Below are 23,244 nucleotides of genomic sequence, written 5' to 3'. Positions count from 1 at the left end.
CATTCAGTTGCGGATGCAGGTGGGTCAAACCTAAATTTCACCGAACACGAACATAAACAAACTTCACTCTACGAAACGTGCGCACAAATTTCCAGCACGGAAAACAACGAGGCAAAGTGGAGCATTCTCATTAGTTTGACATTTTTTTCGAGCTATTTCTAACTAAATATTTCTTTCTGATATGATCTGACTATATAGTGTGAAACAACCTGACTATTTTGTGGCACAACGTGACATGGAACGAAGTGACCGGATGCCTTGTAGAGTCTGTTTTGTTTTTCTACTCCTTCTTTCAGCATATAAATACAAAGAGGACTCATAGCAGACTAAGTACTCTACTGTCCCTTAAAAACGATACTTCCACTTTTTCTTACCTCAACTGAAGCAAAACAGTCTTCTTTTGGTAAATTGCGAGAGCCTTCGATGCGATCCGTATGCAAGCTTATGGAAGCGGCCATTGAAGTACTAGACCCCAGTCTACTCGCCACAACTTAAACGGAAACAGACACTACACCGAGGACTGGACTAATGGCAAATGGAAATGAATCGATCGAAATCTTAACTCTTCATAAACCACTAGAAACAAACAGAGACAAAATAAATAAGCTCATATTTCCACCTAGCTAGGTGTATATACACCTTAGTCCATGGTATAATTAACATATAATACGCGCAGATATTTTGAGACATGTGTAGCATTTTTCCGAGTCCCTACAAAAACCTGGCCGATATTGAGCACCCGACTTATGGGTCAGGCTTGAATGTAAACTTCACTTCACTTCTTCATGCAAAGAACTAGCAGGAATTCAGGTCCTCTATTATTGTGTTAGTATACTCTCATGTATGCAAAATTTCTACATGTAACCGAGTAAAAGGCTCCTTTGCGACCGTTGTTTGGTCTTGTCACGCAACGCTCCCTCCCCTTAAATAACGGCTGCATGCAAAGGAGGCTTCTAATCAGAAATACTGTTCTTTGGTTTGATATGGCAATGTAATGGCTCCTTGCATTGTATGTTATTGATTATTTTACTATATTTGCCACTCGTGTTTGTTTCTCGTGCGATCAATCCATTCCAACATTTCGCGAGTCCTGTCCTCGGTTTGGTTTAGTTTTCCGTTCCCAGTTGTGGCGAGTAGATTGGGCTCCAGTACTTCAATGGCGGCTTCCAGACTTCGTGTTGCTGCAGTTTACTAAAAGACTGTTTTGCTTCAGTAGAGGTAAGAAAAAGTGCAAATATCGTGTTGAAGCGATAGAAGAGTAATAATTTATTAGTCTTCGAGGAATTCTGTTTGTGTCATCCTGAAATGAGTAGAAAAACATAAAAATAGGTCACCAAGGGTGACATGAGTCTAATGCCGTATGGCATAGTGATACAGATTGCGCGGTTTTCGTAAGCCGGTTAAAATTGGTTAGAGGTTTGTGTTCGGGAGTTTAATTTAAAATGCTTATAGCAAGCTAGGGGCATCGTGGATGATTATGGATGAAAACGAAACAGTCATAAATGTTATATGCTTCACAAAATTTAAAGTTTTAACAGGAGTTGATGTTACTTCTTCCGTATTGTCCGTAAAAGCAGAAAAGATTAAACATTTGGACAAGATTGCGTGACGATTTACAAAAAGCATATTCATTACAACAAGGGTTGAAGAACTTCACATCGTTTTCTTTCAGATTTTTCACCATTTTGATGATGACTCTTGAAACAGATTTTGCAATAAAAGCACTTGAAATAGTGACTGTTACTCCATTGTACTGTAAGCACTTAGTGACAGATTTTCCTAAAAACGGGTGTAAATGCTCACGTCAATATAATGATGACCTTTTGAACGCTGGAAACTAGGCAATTATTATCGAGCTACCATACACAGGAGCGAAGACTGTTTATCATGATGTACAAATTTCGCGAATCATCACTTCCATATCAATGTAACCATTTTATGATTTTTCTAGCTGTAAGAAGAACTTAAGATCTCTGAGAGTCGTAAAAGCATGAAATTCGATTTCAGTGTATGGCAAAGGCCGGGACAGTGTAATACTGCAAAGCGGCCAAACAAACGCATTTTGATTTAGTCGCGTAACTTGATTTACATTTATCCATGTACATCTTTTATTTTTGAAGGTTTTTGTTTGCACTGTAAAGAAAAAATTGGTCAAAATTCGAATGACTTAAATACAAAATACGAGGTAAAGTTTTCTATTTTTTAAAACAAAATAAATATTTGGTCGCATTGTGTAAATAAACGCGAGTCGCTGTCGAATATTTTTTCTCAAAGACGTCTTGCTTTTTAAGCAAGACGAAAACACAAGTGCTTAACTGAACTGAAAACGAAGATTTATTTTCACAAAAAGCTTACAAATGTCTTAACTGGAAAATTATTACGTCCTGTTCAAGTGTTGAATAATCGTGACTTGAGAAAGAACTTTTAATTATGCGTGGGAACACGTGTCGCTGATTGGCTGTTTTTAATTGAAACTAATCGTGCGTGTCCGTACGGAGTCCGTTCTTGCAGCTGATCATTGTTTTCTACATTACAGCGAACGATTATCGATCCCGAACCATTCCCTTGGGATTGCTAACAGCTTTTTTCATATAACAAAGAGTCTAATGCGCATGCGCAAAGCGCACGCAAGCATTAGACTCAAAAAACAGTCTCCATTCACAGGTTATTTGCCTGCCGAATCAATCGTTGTACAGTATTTCACATATAATTCTGCTGTTTTCCAATATCCAGACCGTTCAACCTCCAAGCATTCTAAATCTGGAGATTGAGGTAAAAAAATCTGGAGATCTCAGATCAGTAAAAACAGGGAGATTGAAGTGAAAACTGTGAGACCTGAGAGGTCTGAATAACCATTGCTAAATCACACAAGTACTGCAAAAACCTGCAAGTAAAAACCTAGTTTTTTCGAATGTCAGTCGTTTCGCCTACAAGTAATTTCGCCTACAGGTTGATTCGCCTACAGTGAAGTCGATTCGCCTACACGACCTGAGTTGTGTCGGTTATGGTTATTATAACTCACATTTTTCAACCAGGCCTGAGAAATAAGTTCGTAAGCGTGAGTTGGCGTGAGATCGAATTTTTCAACTCGCAGGCGTGAGAGTTGGCAGGTATAAAATTTATGCTATTTAGTTTCTTTATAGGTTCTTATTTTCTAAGGAAAAAAAGGGCTTTCAATAAGATGAAAAAAAATCCCTGGATCAAAATTAATCCCCCCCCCCCCCCATTTCTGACCCATAAAATTTTTCAGAAAGGGAGAATTTTAGAAAATATGATGAATCAAAAGAATTTTAACCAATGCTGCTTTAAAGCACTTGTTAAACATGAAACAAACATGTATTCATCAGTCAAATCATACATTAGATATTTATTTGAAAACCATCAGAAGAATCCGGTGAGCTCGGAATCCCTTGAAATAACAAATGAATGCGCTACTCAGTACTGTAAAAAACTTATATATGACAATGGGTATTTAAAATCATACACTTCTTGCCTTGGTAATCTTCCAGGAAACAAAGCGTCTCAACAGCATGGCTTGAACATTCATTTAGCAATTCGATTAGACGCATTTGGAATGGTTTACCAATTGTAGTCCAACAACAAAGCGTCTCAACAGCATGGCTTGAACATTCATTTAGCAATTCGATTAGACGCATTTGGAATGGTTTACCAATTGAAGTCCGCCAGGCCGAAGATCTCACCTCTTTTAAGAAATTACTGTCCGAATCCAAATTACCTATAGAAGAAAGCTGCAGTTGCTCTTTCTGTTGACTGTAATTTTCAAAGACCTTTTTAATTGTAATTTTAGCTTCATTTTTAATTAAAATTGTAATTTTTTAATGAACTTTTTATTGTAATTTTAGATACCTTTTTAATTGAAATTGTAATTACCTTTTAACTAGAATTATATTTATATAGATTTCTATTTATTCATATCATAATCACAATTTTGTACATATACACTTTTTACCTTTTAACCGTCTTTTATTTGTAATTTTTAGACCTATTTTATTTCACGAGAGCGTTTTAACGAGCTACGGCTCCTGAGCTCTTCGTGGTTAAATAAACTATGTCTATGTCTATGTCTCATACCCACCCCACAGGGGGAAACTGCAAAATTACCGGGGGTATGAGGGGAGTCTCAACAGCCAATTTTTTAAAACAAGAGTATGTGCTCACTGGAATTCCCAGGTGGTGGGGACATCGAATTGAAACACTTTCAGGAGGGAAGGGGGAGTATGAAGTATGGAAGGCCACATAACACAAAAATACCTGACCAAGTTGAATCAAGATTTTGCCTATATAATACTCCTTGCAAAAGCTGCAAAGCCCTAGTGGGTGTTTGGGGAAGGGGTGGGGGATTTTACCTTGCCTTGTACGTCACATTTATTTTCTTGTAACATGACAATACAATACATCTATGTGGCGCCAACAACTATCCATACCCACTCCACCAAGGGCAACTATTACAAATTCTAAGGGGGTGGGGGATTTCAGAATCCAGCAAAATTTAAAAAAACAGTGTGACACTCAACTGGAATTTCTAGATGGCTGGGTGGCTCAAACCAAAAGACCTTCATTGGGGAGTTTTGATATTTTCTGGAACAAAACACTGATATTACTTTTTTTGTTTGTTTTAAGGTCTGCTAGCGTGTAAAGAACATAAACTTTGATGGATAAAGATTACACAAAGTGCAGCAAGAGTTTCACTCAAACTGGCAATCAGGAAGAACATGCATCAATTAATAGGTTTTCCTCAGATGGGGAAACATTTAAATGCAAAGATTTTGGCAAAGATTTTCCGAATATAGACCACCTCAAGAGGCATGAAAAAGTTCACACGGGAGAGAAGCCTTTTGAATGTAACCAGTGTGGCAAGTGTTTTAGTCTGCCAGGAAATTTGAAGCGACATAAAGGAACTCACACAGGAGAGAAACCTTTTGAATGTGACCAGTGTGGCAAGTGTTTTAATCAGGTGGGAAGTTTAAAGCGTCATAAAAGAACTCACACAGGAGAGAAGCCCTTTGAATGTAACCAGTGTGGCAAGTGTTTTAAACATGCAGAATACTTAAAGAAGCATAAAATATCACACACAGGAGAGAAGCCTTTTGTTTGTAACCAGTGTGGCAAGTGTTTTAAACGTGCAGGAGATTTAAAGCAACATCAAATAACTCACACAGGAGAGAAGCCTTTTGAATGTAGCCAGTGTGGCAAGTGTTTTAGTCTGGCAGGAAATTTAAAGCAGCATAAAAGAACTCACACAGGAGAGAAGCCTTTTGAATGTAATCATTGTGGCAAGTGTTTTAAACGTGCAGGATACTTCAAGGAGCATAAGAGAACACACACAGGAGAGAAGCCTTTTAATTTAGCAGAAGACATCATGAAGCATAAAGAAATACAGAAAGGTGACAAGCCTGTTGAAGTTAATCGGCATGGCCAATTTTACAGTGGGGAAAAAGTCATAATGCAAGATAAAGCAACATGCAGCACAGGAGCGACTTGTAGTATTGAGACGCATGGCATTGTCTTCAGCATCGCTGAACTTTTAAGTAACCTGAAAGAAATCAAAGAGGAAAGGCTATAAAATTATTGGTTGTCATCTAACCAGTATTTTCACATAGTGAACCAGGGCTGTGCTCTAAGGGTGCCCGGGTGCCTCGGGCGACTAACTTTTGTCTTTGGGTGACCAGGAAACTGGTGGACGCCCTATGCTCCCAAGGGGGTGAAAAGGAACAATGATGACGATGATGATGACCAGATAATCTTATATCTTTCATATAAGCTTTATGCTGGGCACCCTGAATCTCATAACTTGGAACCTTTGGGCTCCTTGTAATTTTTTTTAGAGCACAGCCTTGGTGAACTGCTGCTAATTTTGTTAAAAATAAATTAAACAATTAGCAAGTGAAAGCTCAAAACACCTATTATGCAGAAAAAGGTTTGACAGCTCTGAGTGGGTTATTCCACCAAACCCCAACTGAACGTTGACAAGATAATGGGTCTGGGTCAAGAGTTGTACAAATGTGCGAGCCATGCAAGGCATGCAAGGGAAGACAGCAAGGCATGCAAAGCAGAAATCCCTACTCCCAATAAAAAGGCTTATGTACTGCAAGGGACCTACGCTAACTTTAGGCTAATAGGGTGTACATTGCTGTTTTTGTGATCGCTTGTTTCTCCCTGCATGCATATTTAGTAATCTTAAAACTAAAGCTGTCGGACGTTTTGATGTAGCTAACATCATTATCAAGGTAAAGTGTTGTAGTGTGAATATAAATTAGTTTGTGGAAAAATATAGTATAATAGACATTTGCTGCATGGTTATGTAATTATAAGTAGCTTCACGCAGATGGAGTCTGACACTTCGCATGATAAAAGTTGGCTTTAGGTGTTGAATAATCAGCATTTCATTGATGAGGCGATCAAATTTGCTGTGGCATTCAGGGATCCATATTCGTTTTTTCTCCAAGTCGTCAGCCGGGCAAGTATGCAAGATGACATACTTGCCCTGGCAAAATTTTACTTGCCCGTTCAAAAGTGAAGAATGGCGACCGTACAACAAGTAAATGAAAAGTTGACTTTTTTGTTATTATCACATGTATGTAACACTGTGTATACATGAAATCTACAAGACAACGAATCTGTTATAATAAAGTTTGATTCACAAGTATTTGTGAATGAGACTCTTTACTTGTCTACCTTGGCTGCCGGCTTACAAATTTCACAAAACATCACGCCCCCAAGCGGCTTGTGATGTTGACGGAAGCGTATGATGGGGGCACAAATGAAAGCCAGGGCCTCTTCGACTGCCACAACGGAAGAAATTAACGCTTTTGCTCTTCTTATTCATATTTGGTTTGTTTTTCTGAAGTGTTAACATTGCTTTTTCTTCTTTGCTGGCGGTGCCACACCAAGATATCGGCAAATTTTGATCAAAACATCAGCTGATGCGATCGCCTCGATCGCCTCGTGTTTTCACGGATGCAGCTGCAGTACAAAATATCAGCGGTTGACAGCTTGAAAATTGAGCCTGCAATAATTTCATTGATGGAAAATACCGCATCAGCCAAGATGGCGGCCAAAATTATGATTTTATTGCAACAGAAAGTTGCAAATTATTTTCTGTTTTCGAAAAGTTATGAATGGATGACAAGTGGTCAGAACGCAAGTAACTCATAAGAAAACTTAATGATTGTTTTTTTTTTCATTAAGTCAAACTTAAGTCGTCCAGCGGACGAATTTATGCAATCGTTTGGTCGTCCATACGATTTTTTAGTCGTCTCGGACGACCGGACGACTGGGAATATGGATCCCTGGGCATTTCTTTAAGACTGAGAAGAAAAATGCTGCAGCAAATTTGATAGTCTCATCAACGAAATGCTGATTATTCAAAACCTAAAGCCAACTTCACATTAACAAGAAAACACTGTAAAAGTTACAGTCATGTTTAGGTTTTTTTTTCGTCATAAAAATTATACCCTATAAGATAAAAAAATGTACGGTTACAAGGAAAAAGGAAACTATTCTTGTCACTCTTTTATGGGAGTCCCCCTTCCCCTGGCCTGGGATTAATGCTATTGAATTATATCCAAAAAAAATCCCTTACTCCCCAGACATGGTGTTTGGAAATTTCTCGTGTAGGTGTTGATGGAGGGGGCGCCACAAAGTGCGAAGCAAAAGGCGTACATTCCATGCATTCCAGTTAACCTAAATAGTACTTTCATTAGCCTAAATGGCAGTCCAGTTAGCCTAAATAGCACCCTGGTTAGCCTTAATAACACTCATATTTCCATACAATAAATAATACAATAATGGTTTCGTTTTTGTTGTTGTGAGTAGTCAGTGGCATTTGGAAATTAATTAATACCAAAGGATGTCAAAATAAAATCTGTTAAATTTTTGTGTACTGCTTCTTTTTTGTTTCCTGGAATTTTGTTTTTCATTTTATAATAAAAGGTTATCATTTGATGAAAAGGCCACATTAATTACGCTTTTTGTAAAAGTCTAAAATTACACCTCTTATTAACAACATGGTATAATTAATAATTATTGTAATTTATCATTAATAGGGTTTTCCGTTAAACGGAAATGGAACGACTTTTTCCCCCTGTTATAGCTAATTAGATGCAAAGTGCCGTTTGTTTCAATTTGTACAATGAAATTTCAGTTGTTATTCATTGTTTACGAGTAGATTAAATTAGCAATCCTTGCAGTAAATACGATGTCTCGTGGTGGAACGCAAACTATACTCTCTTTAAACTGCTTGAAAATCAAGATACAATGTTTACGTATCACATTTTTCCCAGAAAAATTTATTGAGACAACTGAAGAAAAATAAAACCAAATTGATTGCAAGGCTGGTACAACGGCAGGAGGGCAAGATTTATTGGCCAATATTTCAACTAGCAGAGCTAGTCTTCTTCAGGGCCAGTACTATAATATAAGGAAAATAACGGCTCTAAAATTTGAATTTGGATAATACAGTGTGGGTTAATGTTTAACTAATACAGGCTATATAAAGATATACGGTCACAAGATATATAATAATAATAATAAAATTGAAAAAATCAAAAATAATGAAATTGTCAATGTTCATTTCTACGGTTGATACCATTAGGCGCAAGTGTTTGGCCTCTGTGTATCAGGTAGGCCTCTCTAGCCTTTCTGCGAGATGCATTATTTGTCGGTTGGAGTTCCAAAGGAATGAGTGTCAAGTCTTGGATAGAGTGATCAGGTAGATTAAAATGCGTAGGTACTGCTGCTGAAGCGTTAGCGTGTCTGGGATAGTTCGTGGCTTGTCTATGTTCAGCGAATCTTTCACGGATACTACGTTTAGTTTCCCCTATGTATTGTTTCTTACATTTGTTATATTCTATCATATAAGTTAAGTTTGAAGATTTACAAGTTATGCGATGCTTGATTTCTCGCACTTCTCCCGTGTTGTTGAAAGTGTATGTTCTTCTGCCATTTTCAATGTGGGGGCAGGTGAGACATCCGTGTTTCGAGTTGCAGCGGAAGGTGCCACGAGGTTGACTAGGTTGGTGGGGAGTTTACTGGCTGCTTGAGTTTCGCGCGAACTAATTGGTCACGAAGGTTAGGTGATCGCCGGTAAGCGACAACAGGTGGTTCTTTGTAGATTTCGTGTAAGCGTTCTGTGGAATGGAGAATGGGCTGTTTCTTTCGCAAGATTTTGTTGATGTTAGGTAAGGCTGGGTTATAAGTGAGGATAAATGGCACTCGGCTAGGTTCCTTGATTTCATGAAGGTGTTCTTTTAAAGTGTCTTCTCTGGGTATATAGAGAGGCCAAGCACTTGCGCCTAATGGTATCAACCGTAGAAATGAACATTGACAATTTCATTATTTTTGATTTTTTCAATTTTATTATTATTATTTATTAAATTTTCAGCCACGGATATTGCATTTCTAGCATTCTGATTGGTTCACTCAATCCCGGTTGTCAGCTCGTATACCTTAGTTTGACCTTATTTGGAAAATGATTGCGTTACTGTTGCCAAACTAAAATTTTTCTGCGGGAAGCGACAGTTCCATCAAAATGGTTTTGAACAGCAAATTTGGCGAGCTTTATGAACAAGAAATAATTAGCGGTGCCTACAAAAACCAAAGAAATGCCATAGTAAATTAAACTACGCAAAACAAAAGGATAGATGCGAAAAGTGTAATTAATAATACTTTTAAACTGAACGCACAGCAAGAGCGAGTGAATAAAGTATAAAAGCAGCAAATAATTTACGAAAGAACGGCAAACTGACACAGTTTCATTCAGTGTACGTCATAAAACTTGGCTCAGCACTTCAGTTAAGTTTGTTACCTTTCAATCTTGGTTTTGTCCTTTGATACTTTAGTAAACCTGTTCCACTTTGAGCTCAATTTCGCTTCAAATAATATAGCAGTCTTGATGACAGCCGTGGAGCCGTAAAGAAGTACAAATTAAACACTTGCCCCGTTCGACTTGCACAAGACTTGTAGTTTCCAGAAAAGGTTTTGCTTCGGATCTTCTCGTAAATCTTAACTGTTGTCACAATTTCCATGATATTTAGACGACTTTAGAGGGGATTGTTTGAGGAAAATCTTCTGAAGAAAACTCTCTTGCTCGCTTTCCTCGTATGTTTCATTCAACTCAAGAAGTGAACACCGCGCCAGAAATTTTCGCGCCTCCTCATACTATCACTTCGTTTACATCAAAATGAAATGTCCATTCGATTTTCAAGTTCAGTGAACTTGAGAAGAATTTAATAAAACAATTATTCCATTCGCCCTTGTTGGATATGAGTCGTTATAGCCAACTCGGCGCTTCGCGCCTCGTTGAACAAGAGATCCGGCAGCAGAGAAGCCAAGCAGTTTTTTCTTCGTTGCGTGGTCCCCTGCATCCAAACTGTTTTTGAAGAAAAATGTTTTTAGGTGGCAATAATAATAATAGGCAAAGTATCCATGGTGTAAAAAAATATTTACTGAAAGGAGGCGGCTTTTTTATCGCATACGTAAAAGCCTGTGAAACCTGTGAAACTCACAAGTAACGTAAAAACTGCGTAAAACAAAGAACGACCAAGACAACAAAGAACCTCGAAACAAGCCAGCCAGCTGATAATCAGGCAAATCAATCAACTGATTGACTTATTTTTAGCATAATTTTCATTTCCTGGCTAATCAATCCTGGGTGTAACATTTAGTGTGGGTGGGTGGGCTCGACGCGGTACAGTAAAAAGAAACGTTTCAGTTAGTAGACCTCGCAATAAGCATCCTTTTATAAGCGATAAGCAAAAGCCAGTATAGCAAGTACACAAAACGGACTAAATGACAGTGTTCCCGTGATTATATCATTTCATTTGTCAAATTTCTGATTTATAGACAAACGAATTTACAACAACAAACTGCAAGCAGTTTATTATTCATGTTTGGCCCTCTTTCAGTTCTTTGGCTAAAAAGGCACCGTGCCGCGCTGAAATTTCCACTGTAATTTCTCCCTGTTGTGTAAGAGGTTTTTTTTTTAAACCTACACATGTTCAATGAAGGTAGTTACCTAATGTGAACAGATCAAATGATAACAGCCGTTATTGTAAAATGAAATACAAAACAAACATAAGAAAAACTAAGAAACAGAAAGCAAAAGCAACTGCAAAAATTTAACAGATTTTATTCAAACAGCCAAAATCTCCATTGACATCATTTGGTATTTAGTAACAACCTAGTTCCCAGGGTCTCTCTCTCCCTTCCCCCCAACAACGAAACAAGAGAGACCCTGGGGTGGGGAGGGAGAGACCCTGGGAACAAGGTTGATTAAATACTTGTGACATGCTACTACAGTACTCACAACGAAGGTGCAGGTGTCATTAACAATTGCAAAACAAAAAATCTCGATGATTTGGTAAGTGCAGAATGCAATATGGAACAATTGAAAGTATCATGTTTTATATATGTTCGTGTTTATTTGCTTTATTTTACTTTCGGAAAAACTGTTCACAGGCTACTTGTACTCTTTCCCAGGTGTTCCTTACGCTAATCTTTGCAAACGTAACACGACACTTTTGTTCGTTTGTAACAAAATACTTTTGTCTTCCTTGAAAATGCGATAACATGAAACTTTTGTTTTTTGTTTGTTTTACGGCGGCATCGATGACATTTGTTTAATTTAATTAAGTTACGGTTTAGACTGCACGAAAGACGATTCTCAAAAACTAAAGAAACAAATCTAATCAAAAAACATCTTTTTCGACAGGTTTTTTAAAACGCAGTACAGCTAGGATATTTGTTTCCTGGTTATCAGGTGTTCACGCCGAAAATCCCGGTGCAAGTTTTTGCATACGTACTACCGAAATCACTAAACTGTTAGCACCCCGGAAAAAACGCTCGATCGCATTTGAATTTTGGGCTTGCTCACGTGACCATTTGGAGCGGCCGAATTGGTCACGTGATATTTTCGCGGGTTTGTTTTTGCTTTCACTCCTGGCTGAGTACGAAGTGAAGGGATATTATGGAACAGGTTTGCACAAGTGTGGAAAGTTTTTCGACTCTTCGGCAGAAGACTTCAATTTTTACGGATTCATAAGTACGAGTGGTATCACCAAAACATTTCAGGATATTTAAGCTGCGATCAAATTCGTCTTCGTTATCTTTGACGATGAGAACTGCTACCTAAACTTCATAGAAGACGGCATCATGGGCGAAGTGTTCAGACCACAAGAGACAAACTACAAATTCTCGAGGACTGTGGTATTAAACCGTTTTTCGTGTGTTAAAAGTTGCATGTTTGGTTTGATCGAATTTTCTTTCAGATTATTCAAACAGATAATACGATACGTTATTTTTGCTCAGACAACGTAACTATAAAGACTCTTGAAAACTGTGATTTTCAGCCGTTTGCATTAAGCTTAATTTCGAAAGCTGTACTGAGGTGTATGCTGTTTGTGTTAGTTGCACGTTTGTGTTTACATAAATCGATAACTTCTGTTTTGACATTGAAAGATTTGAGACCACGATTTCAACCAAACTCGGGATTTGTGTTTACAGAAATAGAGATGTGTTGAAAGCGAGTTACTAATTACAGAAATATGAGAACTGCAATTTTACAACCCACCAACTTTCAATATTTTTGTCTTTATTTGCAACATTACTGTACTTACTGAAATATTTGTTGTTTACCAATTAAAAGATGGTTTGCGTTAAATTATTATTTTCTCTTGATTATATATAATCTAATGTAATATGCTTCAGGTCTAACAGATTAATACCGCCGGTTTCTTGACTTAAATCGTTCACGGGTTATTTCGTGACTGAGGAACGCTAAGCGATTTACAATCAGCCTTTACCAAAACAACAACAGATGAATAAAACTGAGTTAAAATATACCTGATACTCAACATTGTGGAGAAAATTGGCTTCATCTCCAGTGTATAAATTGGACATTCGATACTGGTTAGCAATACAGTGTTGATCAAATGAGAAACAACAAAGCCTGTTCCATTCGCTCGATTAGTTGGCTGCTGCTTGTAAGTTATCGAAAGTCTACGTTTCATCAGCAGTTAAAGTAATCTAGTTCTGGGTCCTCCAGCCTTTTCGGTTGATCCCTAGCTGCAGTGAGGGAGATTTTTTCCGTTTGACAAAAGGTCTTCCATATGTTTGAAACGATAACACCGCACCGCTCACTTTGTACTTTTATCCTGTTGCTCTAAAACTTCCTGGGTCGAACTCTTTTGAAACATCTCCGCCTCCGCTCAAAATGTAGCGACCTCAAATCCTTTCCAATTGATTTCCCACTGTGGAAAGTTCACCCGAGAGCCTTCCGAAAGCAAAGTTGTTCTGCCCGCGAAAAGAAACAGAATGTCACGTGACCAATTCGGGCGCTCCAAATGGTCACGTGAGCAAGCCCAAAATTCAAATGCGATCGATCGTTTTTTCCGGGGTGCTAACAGTTTAGTGATTTCGGTAGTAATTACGAAAGCGCTGTGAAAGTCTCAAAATCTAATTTAATTAATTTTGCGGTTTTTACTTGGCGCCACGAAGTCTGCAGGAATCCTACCACAAACACGCAATACAAGCGATGTTCATGAGAGTTCCAGCAAAAAATGTAGACTAAACTGCGCATGCGTTTGGCGTAAAGAACGTTGCCCTAGAACGTCGAGTAGTACCACAAGGAGAGCAAAGGGTTTTCTGAAACAAATATATACGTTTGAGATCTTCATATGAAAGTAACGTAGATGTGCTCCAGGTTTTACCTAGGGGTACGGTCAGGTGCTCCCCACCCCCTCCACAAGGAATAATTAATTAATTGATATTAATTAATTAATTGCTGATTAAAAGTTTACACCATAGTGCTTTAGCGCTTGAGGGGTTTAGGGGTTTATCACACGACTGCCCACCAAACCATCACAAAAGTGCATTCTGCACTAAAAACGAAAATATATTTTATCATTATCTGGAAATATGGTGTACTGTGCTGTTTCAGTGATCGCTTGCTTCTCCTAGCATCCCTATTTAGCAATCGGCATATTATTCTCAAGAATGAAGCTACATTATTCTCACTAAGTCTGTGTCCAAGCCAAGTGGGCTATACAGCCAAGCTTTAAGCCCCTGGATGGGATGCTAGTCCATCACAGGGTTACCCCCCAGCAGTAAATTTGCCGGTACCCATTTATACACCTGGGTGGAGAAAGGCACAGCAAGAGTAAAGTGTCTTGCCCAAGAACACAATGCAGCATCCCAAACAGGGCTCGCACCCGGGTAATTCAACAGGGAGTCACACGTGCTAACCATTAGGTTACCGCACCCCCCACCTCACTATAGCTAACAGTGATGTGAAGAAAAATTGGTGATTATAAGTACAACTGACAGTTCCTTATGCATTGAAATGAAAAGAATATTGTAATTTAATGCTTCGATGATAGTTTAGCTAAAATGTCCCGAGTGCCTGGGGGTAACTGGGAATTTAAAACTACTAGTGACTTGTAATCACAAAGTGTGAGGCAGCGAGGTGTGCATTCCATTCTGGTTAGCCTAAATAGCACTTCGGATAGGCTAAATGGCGGTACGGTTAGCCTACGTAGCACTGCCGTTAGCCTAAATAGCAGTTCGGTTAGTCTTAATGGTCAGTCCAGTTGGCCTAAATATCGATAAATAGCACTCTGGTTAGCCTTTCTTAATTTAGAGTAGGGATTTCTGCCTTGCATGTCTCGCTGACTTGCTTTGCACATTTGTAATACTCTTGACAAATTAATTAGAGTGTGGAAATCTGGGATAGAGGATGTACATGTTTTGTTGTTGTTTTCCTTTTGACTAATCCTTTCAAAAAATACTATTCTTATCTCATTTTTTCACAGTTTCAGTAATGGAAATCCTGGCAAATGGAGGAGAGGGGTTCTACTAGTAGGGATATCCGAGAAGGAGCTGGGATTGAACGAGGATAATCTTGTTACCATTCAGTTTGGGTAGAGGGGTCTGGATTTTTTTTTGGAATAACCCACTCAGAGCTACAATGTACACCGCTTAAAAACCTGTCAAACATGTTTCTGCATAAAAGGTGTTTTGAGCTTTGACTTGCTAACTGTTTAAATTTTTAACAAAAATAATGGCTGGTCACTATGTGAAAATACTGGTCAGATGACACACAGTAGTATTAAGGTTTTTCCTGTTTGATTTCTTTCAGGTCACTTAAAAGTTCAGCGATGCTGAAGTCAATGACAGGCGTCTCAATACTACAAGACACTTCTGTGCTGCATGTCGCTTTATCTTCCTTCATGACTTCTTTTCCACTATAAAATTGGCCATGCTGATTAACTTCAACACGCTTGTCACCTTCCTGTATTTCTTTATTCCTAATGATGTCTTCTGCTAAATTAAAAGGCTTCTCTCCTGTGTGTGTTCTCTTATGCTCTTTTAAGTATTCTGCACGTGTAAAACACTTGCCACAATGATTACATTCAAAAGGCTTCTCTCCAGTGTGAGTTCTTTTATGTTGCTTTAAATTTCCTGCAATACTAAAACACTTGCCACACTGGCTACATTCAAAAGGCCTTTCTCCTCTGTGAGTTATTTGATGTTGCTTTAAATCTCCTGCACGTTTAAAACACTTGCCACACTGGTTACAAACAAAAGGCTTCTCTCCTGTGTGTGTTATTTTATGCTTCTTTAAGTATTCTGCACGTTTAAAACACTTGCCACACTGGTAGCATTCAAAAGGCTTCTCTACTGTGTGTGTCATTTTATGCCGCGTTAAATGTCCTGCCAGATTGAAACATTTGCCGCACTGCTTACATTTATGAGGCCTCTCTCCTGTGTGTGAAAAGCTATGTTGCCTTAAGGATGATATGTCACTAAAACACTTGCCACACTGGTTACATTCAAAGGGCTTCTCTCCTGTGTGAGTTCTTTTATGACGCTTTAAACTTCCCACCCGATTAAAATACTTGCCACACTGGTCACATTCAAAAGGTTTCTCTCCTGTGTGAGTTTCTTTATGTAGCTTTAAATTTCCTGCCTGACTAAAACACTTGCCACACTGGTTACATTTGAAAGGCTTCTCCCCGGTGTGAGTTCCTTTGTGTCTCGTTAAATCCTCTGCACGAGTAAAGCACTTTCCACACTGGTTACATTCAAAAGGCTTCTCCCCGGTGTGAGTTCCTTTGTGTCTCGTTAAATCCTCTGCACGAGTAAAGCACTTTCCACACTGGTTACATTCAAAAGGCTTCTCTCCTGTGTGCGTTCTTTTATGTCGCTTTAAATCTCCTGCCTGGTTAAAACACTTGCCACACTGGTTACATTCAAAAGGCTTCTCTCCTATGTGAGTTCTTTTGTTTGATGCATGTTCTTCCTGATTGCCAGTTTGAGTGGAACTCTTGCTATACTTTGTGCAAGCTTTAGCCATCACGGTTTATGTACTTAACCCACCGGTAATATGTTATTCTCAGACCTGAAAACACAAAAGAAGAAAAGTAATATCAGTGTGTTGTTCCAGAAATATCCATATTTCCTCAACCCCAACAGAAGGTTAATTTAAAGCTTCCACCCCTCTGGAAATTCCCGTGGAGCATCATACATTTTGGCCATTTAGATCCCCTCCCACTCCCTCAGAATAATTAATTTGCAGTTACCCTCTGTGGGGTGGGTATGAATATTTGTTGGAAGGTGGACAAGGCAAGGAGAAAATTACCCCACCCTTCCCTATTCCATTCCCCAAACACGCACCAGTGCTTTGGGGTTTCTTTTGAGGAGTATTTTTATTAAATAGGCTAACACTCTGATCTGGCAACTAGCTGGCCAAGTATTTGCATGTGTTGTCATTTGGCTTGCCGGCAGCAATAATTGTGCCACTTATGTAAGCATATAATACATCGGGAGAATCTGATAAAATGCTGGAGGCAAGGCATAAAATGGAAGACTCCCGATCAAATCAGGAGGGTTGGAATCTCTGTGGGAGAATGTTAGGAAAAATCCCTTCTGTGGGAGGGGGGGGGGGGGTACAGATAATTTAACTGGAACTGCACAATACACAACTGCTATCCAAGATGGCAGCTACATTATCTTGACAAGTAGTTGACATTTAACCCTTTCACTGCTACATTTTGACATTGTCAGTACGTCCTGTATCAAATTACTCAAACGCTTTACTCCTTTACTCATGATCAGTGTTATATAATATAAAGATGTACTCAGTATGTCCTAAGTTTTAGAATTTGTATGAATATTACAATTTGTACATTGTGAAAACAATCAAACCACATATGAGAATCTTATGAGTAAAATTAAGTCTGTGTCCGAGCCAAGTGGCCCATACAGCCGGAGCTTATCCTGGTTTCCGTAGCATTAAGCGACTGAGAGTATTGCTACTCCCCCCTGCATAGGATGCTAGTCCATCGCAGAGATTACCCCCCAGCAGTAAGTTCGCCGGTACCCATTTTATACACCTGGGTGGAGAGAGGCATTGTGAGAGGCACTGTCTTGCCCAAGAACACAATGCAGCACCCCGGCCAGGGCTCGAACCCAGGCCGTTTGACTCCGACTCGAGCACGCTAACCATAAGGCCACAGCGCCTCACACATAATCTTATGAGGGACTGGAAAAAACTCATACATTTCGTGACAGATACATGACCACAAAACCCACAACTTATTGCTCAATCCTGCCAAGCACATACCGTAAAGATCCCCAAATAATTTAAGTCATTATTAAGTAATTATTATCTGCCATCTTGGATTTGCTACAAGAGTTTCTTGTGTGAATTGTGAATTTCGCCCCTTTTTCGTTGGAAACTAGCAAGCAATGAGTAGATAAACTGTTAACAAGGTTCTAGGCAGAGTGGAACAATTCTGGAATCGAGGAAGATATTTCTAGCGTGAATAATTTGGACAAAAATGATGAAGATTATTAATTTTTAGGCGGTGACGCCTATATGCTGTGGCCCGTGGACGGGCAATGTTACGATTACTCCAACCGAGTAGCACTGGGAACTAGGCACTTTGTTGTTTACTCAGTTTCGGTACGCCATCTTTGATTGTCATGAGTACTGAATCAACTTTAAGAGCATCCATCGGCAAAACGCGTTTGATTTCTAATGTACAGTTAAACAGAGTTTTGGGTTCAGGGGAGAATGATGTACTGGATAATTGTGAGCTCGCTTAAAGAACTTTTCTACCGTTGTACGTGTATTCGAAGTCGGCATACGTGATGGCAGACTAACTTGACTGATGTTGAATTTGACGAGTGAAGGCCGGTTAGTGTCATAACTTTTAAAACCTTTCCAAAAGGGAGACCGATGGCAGCAGTATCTTGATTATAATTAGATTGCAAAGGTGAGCTATCTGAAATCTTTGTTTGCTTTGACGTGCATTGTTGTCGATAATATAAGTTAATTTTCTTTTCTTTTTCCCTTCGCGACTCGCCATCTTCATTTTACTGCTTTTGATAATATTTATTCGGGTATTTATCTCAAGCCATTAAAAACAAAACAGTGACGGTATCCGTATTCCTATTTGTACGAGAAGCCAGAATTAAGAAAGAACTTCTACCCTATTGCTGATTTAGCTGATCTAAAATGTTTTGTTTGATAAGTTGCATAAATGCATGGAAGTGATTCTAGTAAGCGGTGTTGACTTCATTACATTTCAGACCATTTCAATACGGAAATGTCACACAATCTTCAGTATCGACTAGGTGTGAAAATCAATCCTGGGCCTTTCTGTTGCTAAATGACGAAGTTCATAATGATTTAATGTATTTATCTTATCATACTGTAGGTTTGTAATGTATTGGAGGTTCGTTTTGTAGTCAAGGCAAATAAAAATTAAAATGAATAAGAAAAATGCAATTTCTGGGATCATTGTAAAGCGTCATCGCATGTGCATGGATGTATGCGTGCCGGTTATTTGTATGAGTCTGAAAGCTCAGATCATGTTGTTTCACATGCTTCAGAAGAATGATGAGTTTTTATTACTATTTTATTATTTTTTTATGTACATTTGAATTATATTTGCTGAAGCTAAGACCTGTTTACAACAAAAAGTTTTATTATAATGTGTATTTAGAAATTTGTAAAATACCCAGTTTTGGCATGCATAGGGGTAGAAAAATGACCCACAGCGAAAGGGTTATAATTAATTGAGATGCTCAAGAGCTCCAACTCGGTAAAACTCATTTACCGGAAATATCATATTCCGCAGTTGCTTCCCTTTCCAGACCTTTCACTAAATAAGTACTGAGCCTCTAAGAACTGTCAGTCCGATGAATCACAAATGCCCTGTCTATGCATATGAAGATTATTCATTTCTATTTGAGATTTTTTGGAAGATCTTGACATTTCCCTTACACTTTTCTCACTTCAACATGTAAGCTATCTCTATCCAACCAGAAAAAGGAGCACCTTTCAGGTGCATCCATCCAATTAGAGTTCCAAAGTGCAGGGCACAAGTGGTTGGGCTATTTGACATAAGTTTGCAGGTTCCTGTTACCAATTAAAAGTATAACAAAATTTGAGGAAAACTTAGACAAACCGAATCCTGCTGAAGCAGAGGATCCAGAAGGGGGAGGGTGGATTGGGTGGCTAGCCACCCCCCTTGATCCACAAGAAAAATGAAAATGAACATAAAAAAAAATAGAAAATAAGGACAATGACACTGGGCAAGCTAAAAAAAGTGTAAATATGTTTAGCATTTGCACCCTTTTATGCAGTTTTCTTACTGTTTTCTTTGCATGAATCAAAATTGAACGATGCGATTTCACAAGCAAAGCATTGACTCTCCAAGTCGTCTCCAGGCCACTTTGCCAGGGCTAAAAATTTCCACGCTCGTGGGTGAACAAAACAACGCATATCTGTTCGTTCGTGTAAGTTCGTAACTTCAACTTCAAATTTTAATCACTGTTCTTAAGAACTAGAGTTTCTGTCCCAAAAATAATTCAATGTTAAACAAGGTAAGATGAGGAAAGGATAGTTTTGTCAAATTATCAAGGAAAAACAGAGGTTTAATAGCTTAATTGAAAGATGTTTAAGAGACTTTTTCAAAACTTTCTGGGGGAACATACCCCCCAACCCCCCTAGGGGCATGGAGTCTGTGGCCCATAATAATTTGGCACAAAATAATTTGGCCTCCTACTTTAAAAATCCTGCCTTAAAGCCTGATACCCCCCCCCCCTCCCTTAAAAAAGGGGCTTAAACAAGATAGTAAACAAAAATATTTGTCAACAGCCACCCCCCTTGGAAAAATCCTGGATCCGCCCCTGTGAAGATTTATCCTCACTATGACAGAAAAGTCATATTCAAAACTGAAGGTTTTAGAGTTAAGTAGTTTTATTTTTTATTGTAAATAGTGTTACTGAAAAGCCCTGTGGGGAGTTGACTATTAAAGTTCTTATCTTATCTTACCTAAAAAGTATTCAGTCACAATAAAGGAACCAAATAAAAAGCATGCACAAGTGCAGCACGTGATTTTTGTTATTGGACACCTTGTTACTGGACACTTTGTTATCGGACACTTTAGCAGCATGAGTTCCAATTTGGTGCAAGATAGGGCAGTGCTGGAAATAATTTTTCTTACTTAAAAGTAGGCTTTTGGCCAGGTGGGAGTCAAAAATGGAAGAAATGGTATGAGTTTGTGATTTTTGAAGACGACTGCAGACCGATTCTGCAGACTGCACCTTAGACCAATTATGAAGTCACAAGTTTTTATTTCCAAACATGTTTTCCAATAATGAAGGCCTAAAAAGCATTTTTTAACTTGCAATATCTCTGCGATGCAATGTCCAATTACTTTGAAACTTTGGAATATGTTTACATGAGCCAAAAATAATAGAAAACGAAATTTCAGTTCATTTGACCTTTAAGGCATGGAGTTTTAGTCGACATGGATTCAACTTCTTCCTAGCATGCAGTGGCTTTTAATTAGTTACTTTTAGTGGTGCTGCGCTCTATAGGGAACAACTGTCTAAATGCAGGCGCCAAATGACGGATTTTATTCCACTCCAGTTTACTTGCGGTTAGTTACACTCTAGTTTGCTTGCAGTTAGTTCCACTCTGGTTTTGCTTGCGTTTAGTTCCACTCCGGTTAAGGGAAGCATTTTTTAAAATTAATGACTGTATCACTTGCGTAGTACTACAGTACTTTTGTTTACGCCATTTTGCACGTGCATTTAGACAGTTGTTTTCCCTATATAGGGTGGCACCACTAAAAGTAACTGAAGCCGCATGCAGTGATCTCAAGGTCACAATTGTCATGATTATATTATCACAAGTACTGAATAGTTGACATGCCAGCACGCCAATCACGCGTAAAATTATGCACAGTATGGGATAACGCAATGTACTTACTGAGGAATAACCTTAAATATTTACAAAAGCAATAACAGGGTGGCAATGGGTTTTCGCGTGACACTTGATGTCCCCAAAATTAGCAGCGTGATGCGTGTTGGAGCCAAAATAAGCCACGTGACATTGGCATTGGGATTATTACAAATTTGTCCAAAAAACATTTTAGTAATTTTTTGTTAAAAAATAAACAATAACAGGCAACCAATCCAAGAAAATTTGCCTACAATGTAATTTTCAAAAATACATCATCAAAAAGTTGAAATCCTCCAAAATTAGCTCAGCACACTTTCTTATTTTTACCCAATAAGCAAGGAAATTTGCGTATTCACATGGGCATGGTGTCCATGTTGAGCTCTCTCAAATATGACATAGCGAACCTTTGATTCGACAGATGAAACAGAATATTCGACTCTAATATAAAGGAGATTGTTCAACCAAGGCTGCTTAGTTCTTCCGCTTCAAAAAAAATCGGATTCGTAGTTTTAATTTCCGCACATGATTCTTCACATTGTTTTTCAAAGAAACGTTCGACTCCTCGCATGACCAAATTAATATTTACGTCTTATATATTCCCGGGCGTTTATTCCACGCATGAACGTTTGATTCTAATTGATTGTCCAGCTGATTTCTGTAAAATCATACACGTGTGATTCAGCATAGGTTATAGTATTGGAAAAACCACTTATGTCCAGAAATGCACGCAACGACGAAAATGACGAATTTGGCGAAATTTCGCCAAATTCGCCATTTGACGAAATTTCGTCAAATTCGTCAAGACAGCTTAGTTATGTCATTTAACTCAACCCATGCAGTGCTGACAAATTTGACAAAAATGACGAAATTGACGAAAATGACGAATTTGACGAAATTTCCTCAGATTCGTCAAGACAGCAAAGTTATGTCATTTAACTCAACCCATGCAGTGCTGACGAATTTGACGAAAATGACGAAATTGACGAAATTTCGTCAGATTCGTCAAGACAGCAAAGTTATGTCATTTAACTCAACCCATGCAGTGCTGACGAATTTAACGAAAATGACGAAATTGACGAAAATGACGAATTTGATGAAATTTCGTCAGATTCGTCTAGACAGCAAAGTTATGTCATTTAACTCAACCCATGCAGTGCTGACGAATTTGACGAAAATGACGAATTTGACGAAATTTCGTCAGATTCGTCAAGACAGCAAAGTTATGTCATTTAACTTAACCCATGCAGTGCTGACGAATTTGACGAAAATGACGAAATTGACGAAATTTCGTCAGATTCGTCAAGACAGCAAAGTTATGTCATTTAACTCAACCCATGCAGTGCTGACGAATTTAACGAAAATGACGAAATTGACGAAAATGACGAATTTGATGAAATTTCGTCAGATTCGTCTAGACAGCAAAGTTATGTCATTTAACTCAACCCATGCAGTGCTGACGAATTTGACGAAAATGACGAAATTGACGAATTTGACGAAATTTCGTCAAGACAGCAAAGTTATGTCATTTAACTCAACCCATGCAGTGCTGACGAATTTGATGAAAATGACGAAAATGAGCAAAGTTATGTCATTTAACTCAACAACTGGAAATGTGCATACATACATGAATGACTCGTTCTTTAGACGTGACACAGGTTAAAACATTACAACAACAATTGTGTTATGGTCTGTTATGCTATTTGCATATTTGTATGAGAATCAACCCAATTATGCAATCTTACCAACTTCATGAGATAAATGACCCAATGAATACAAATAACCTCATTTGGTTTAGGCATCTTTCCTATCCATGCAGAATTTCCTGCTGTCCTGAGTTCAGTAGACATTGATATACTGAAGCTCTTTCAAAATTAGGAATACGAGTTGCACAAGCTTGACATGCTGACACATTGGACAAGTAAACAGCTAACAAAAGTACAGGTATGTATGTCTCGTTCTTTGAATAT

General features: G+C 38.4%; 2 protein-coding genes and 1 pseudogene across 6 annotated transcripts in view; 1 reads left to right on the top strand and 2 right to left on the bottom strand.

The window, feature by feature from the left end:
• Positions 1-451, bottom strand: part of LOC144658186 (uncharacterized) — a 221,355-nt gene extending 220,904 nt beyond the window's left edge. For 3 of the 4 annotated variants that reach the window (XM_078518546.1, XM_078518547.1, XM_078518548.1), the window contains exon 1: positions 375-451. The gene's annotated coding sequence lies outside the window, so the exon portion shown is untranslated. The remainder of the gene's footprint in view (positions 1-374) is intronic. The other variant, XM_078518550.1, reaches the window with a different exon arrangement.
• Positions 452-1,035: 584 nt separating this feature from the next.
• LOC144658289 (uncharacterized) lies at positions 1,036-6,667 on the top strand. The gene is made up of 2 exons (XM_078518695.1): positions 1,036-1,218; positions 4,642-6,667. Exon 2 carries the CDS (start codon positions 4,673-4,675, stop codon positions 5,582-5,584), a length of 912 nt encoding a protein of 303 aa, XP_078374821.1. The 5' UTR covers positions 1,036-1,218; positions 4,642-4,672; the 3' UTR covers positions 5,585-6,667.
• A 6,801-nt stretch (positions 6,668-13,468) lies between these two features.
• LOC144658005 (uncharacterized) overlaps positions 13,469-23,244 on the bottom strand; it is a 38,876-nt pseudogene continuing 29,100 nt past the window's right edge. Inside the window, exon 4 of the transcript XR_013571636.1 lies at positions 13,469-16,372. The product of XR_013571636.1 is annotated as an uncharacterized LOC144658005 (transcript). The remainder of the gene's footprint in view (positions 16,373-23,244) is intronic.

This window comes from Oculina patagonica, chromosome 6, assembly GCF_052425735.1.
Source record: "Oculina patagonica isolate OP01 chromosome 6, crgOcupat, whole genome shotgun sequence".
In the NCBI taxonomy this organism is placed as follows: domain Eukaryota; kingdom Metazoa; phylum Cnidaria; class Anthozoa; order Scleractinia; family Oculinidae; genus Oculina; species Oculina patagonica.
Note: the sequence above shows the minus strand (reverse complement) of the source record. Positions and strands in the feature narration are given on the sequence as shown.

Coding starts and splice junctions, on each gene's coding strand:
- LOC144658289 (XM_078518695.1), top strand. CDS start 4,673: ATGGATAAAGATTACACAAAGTGCAGCAAGAGTTTCACTCAAACTGGC.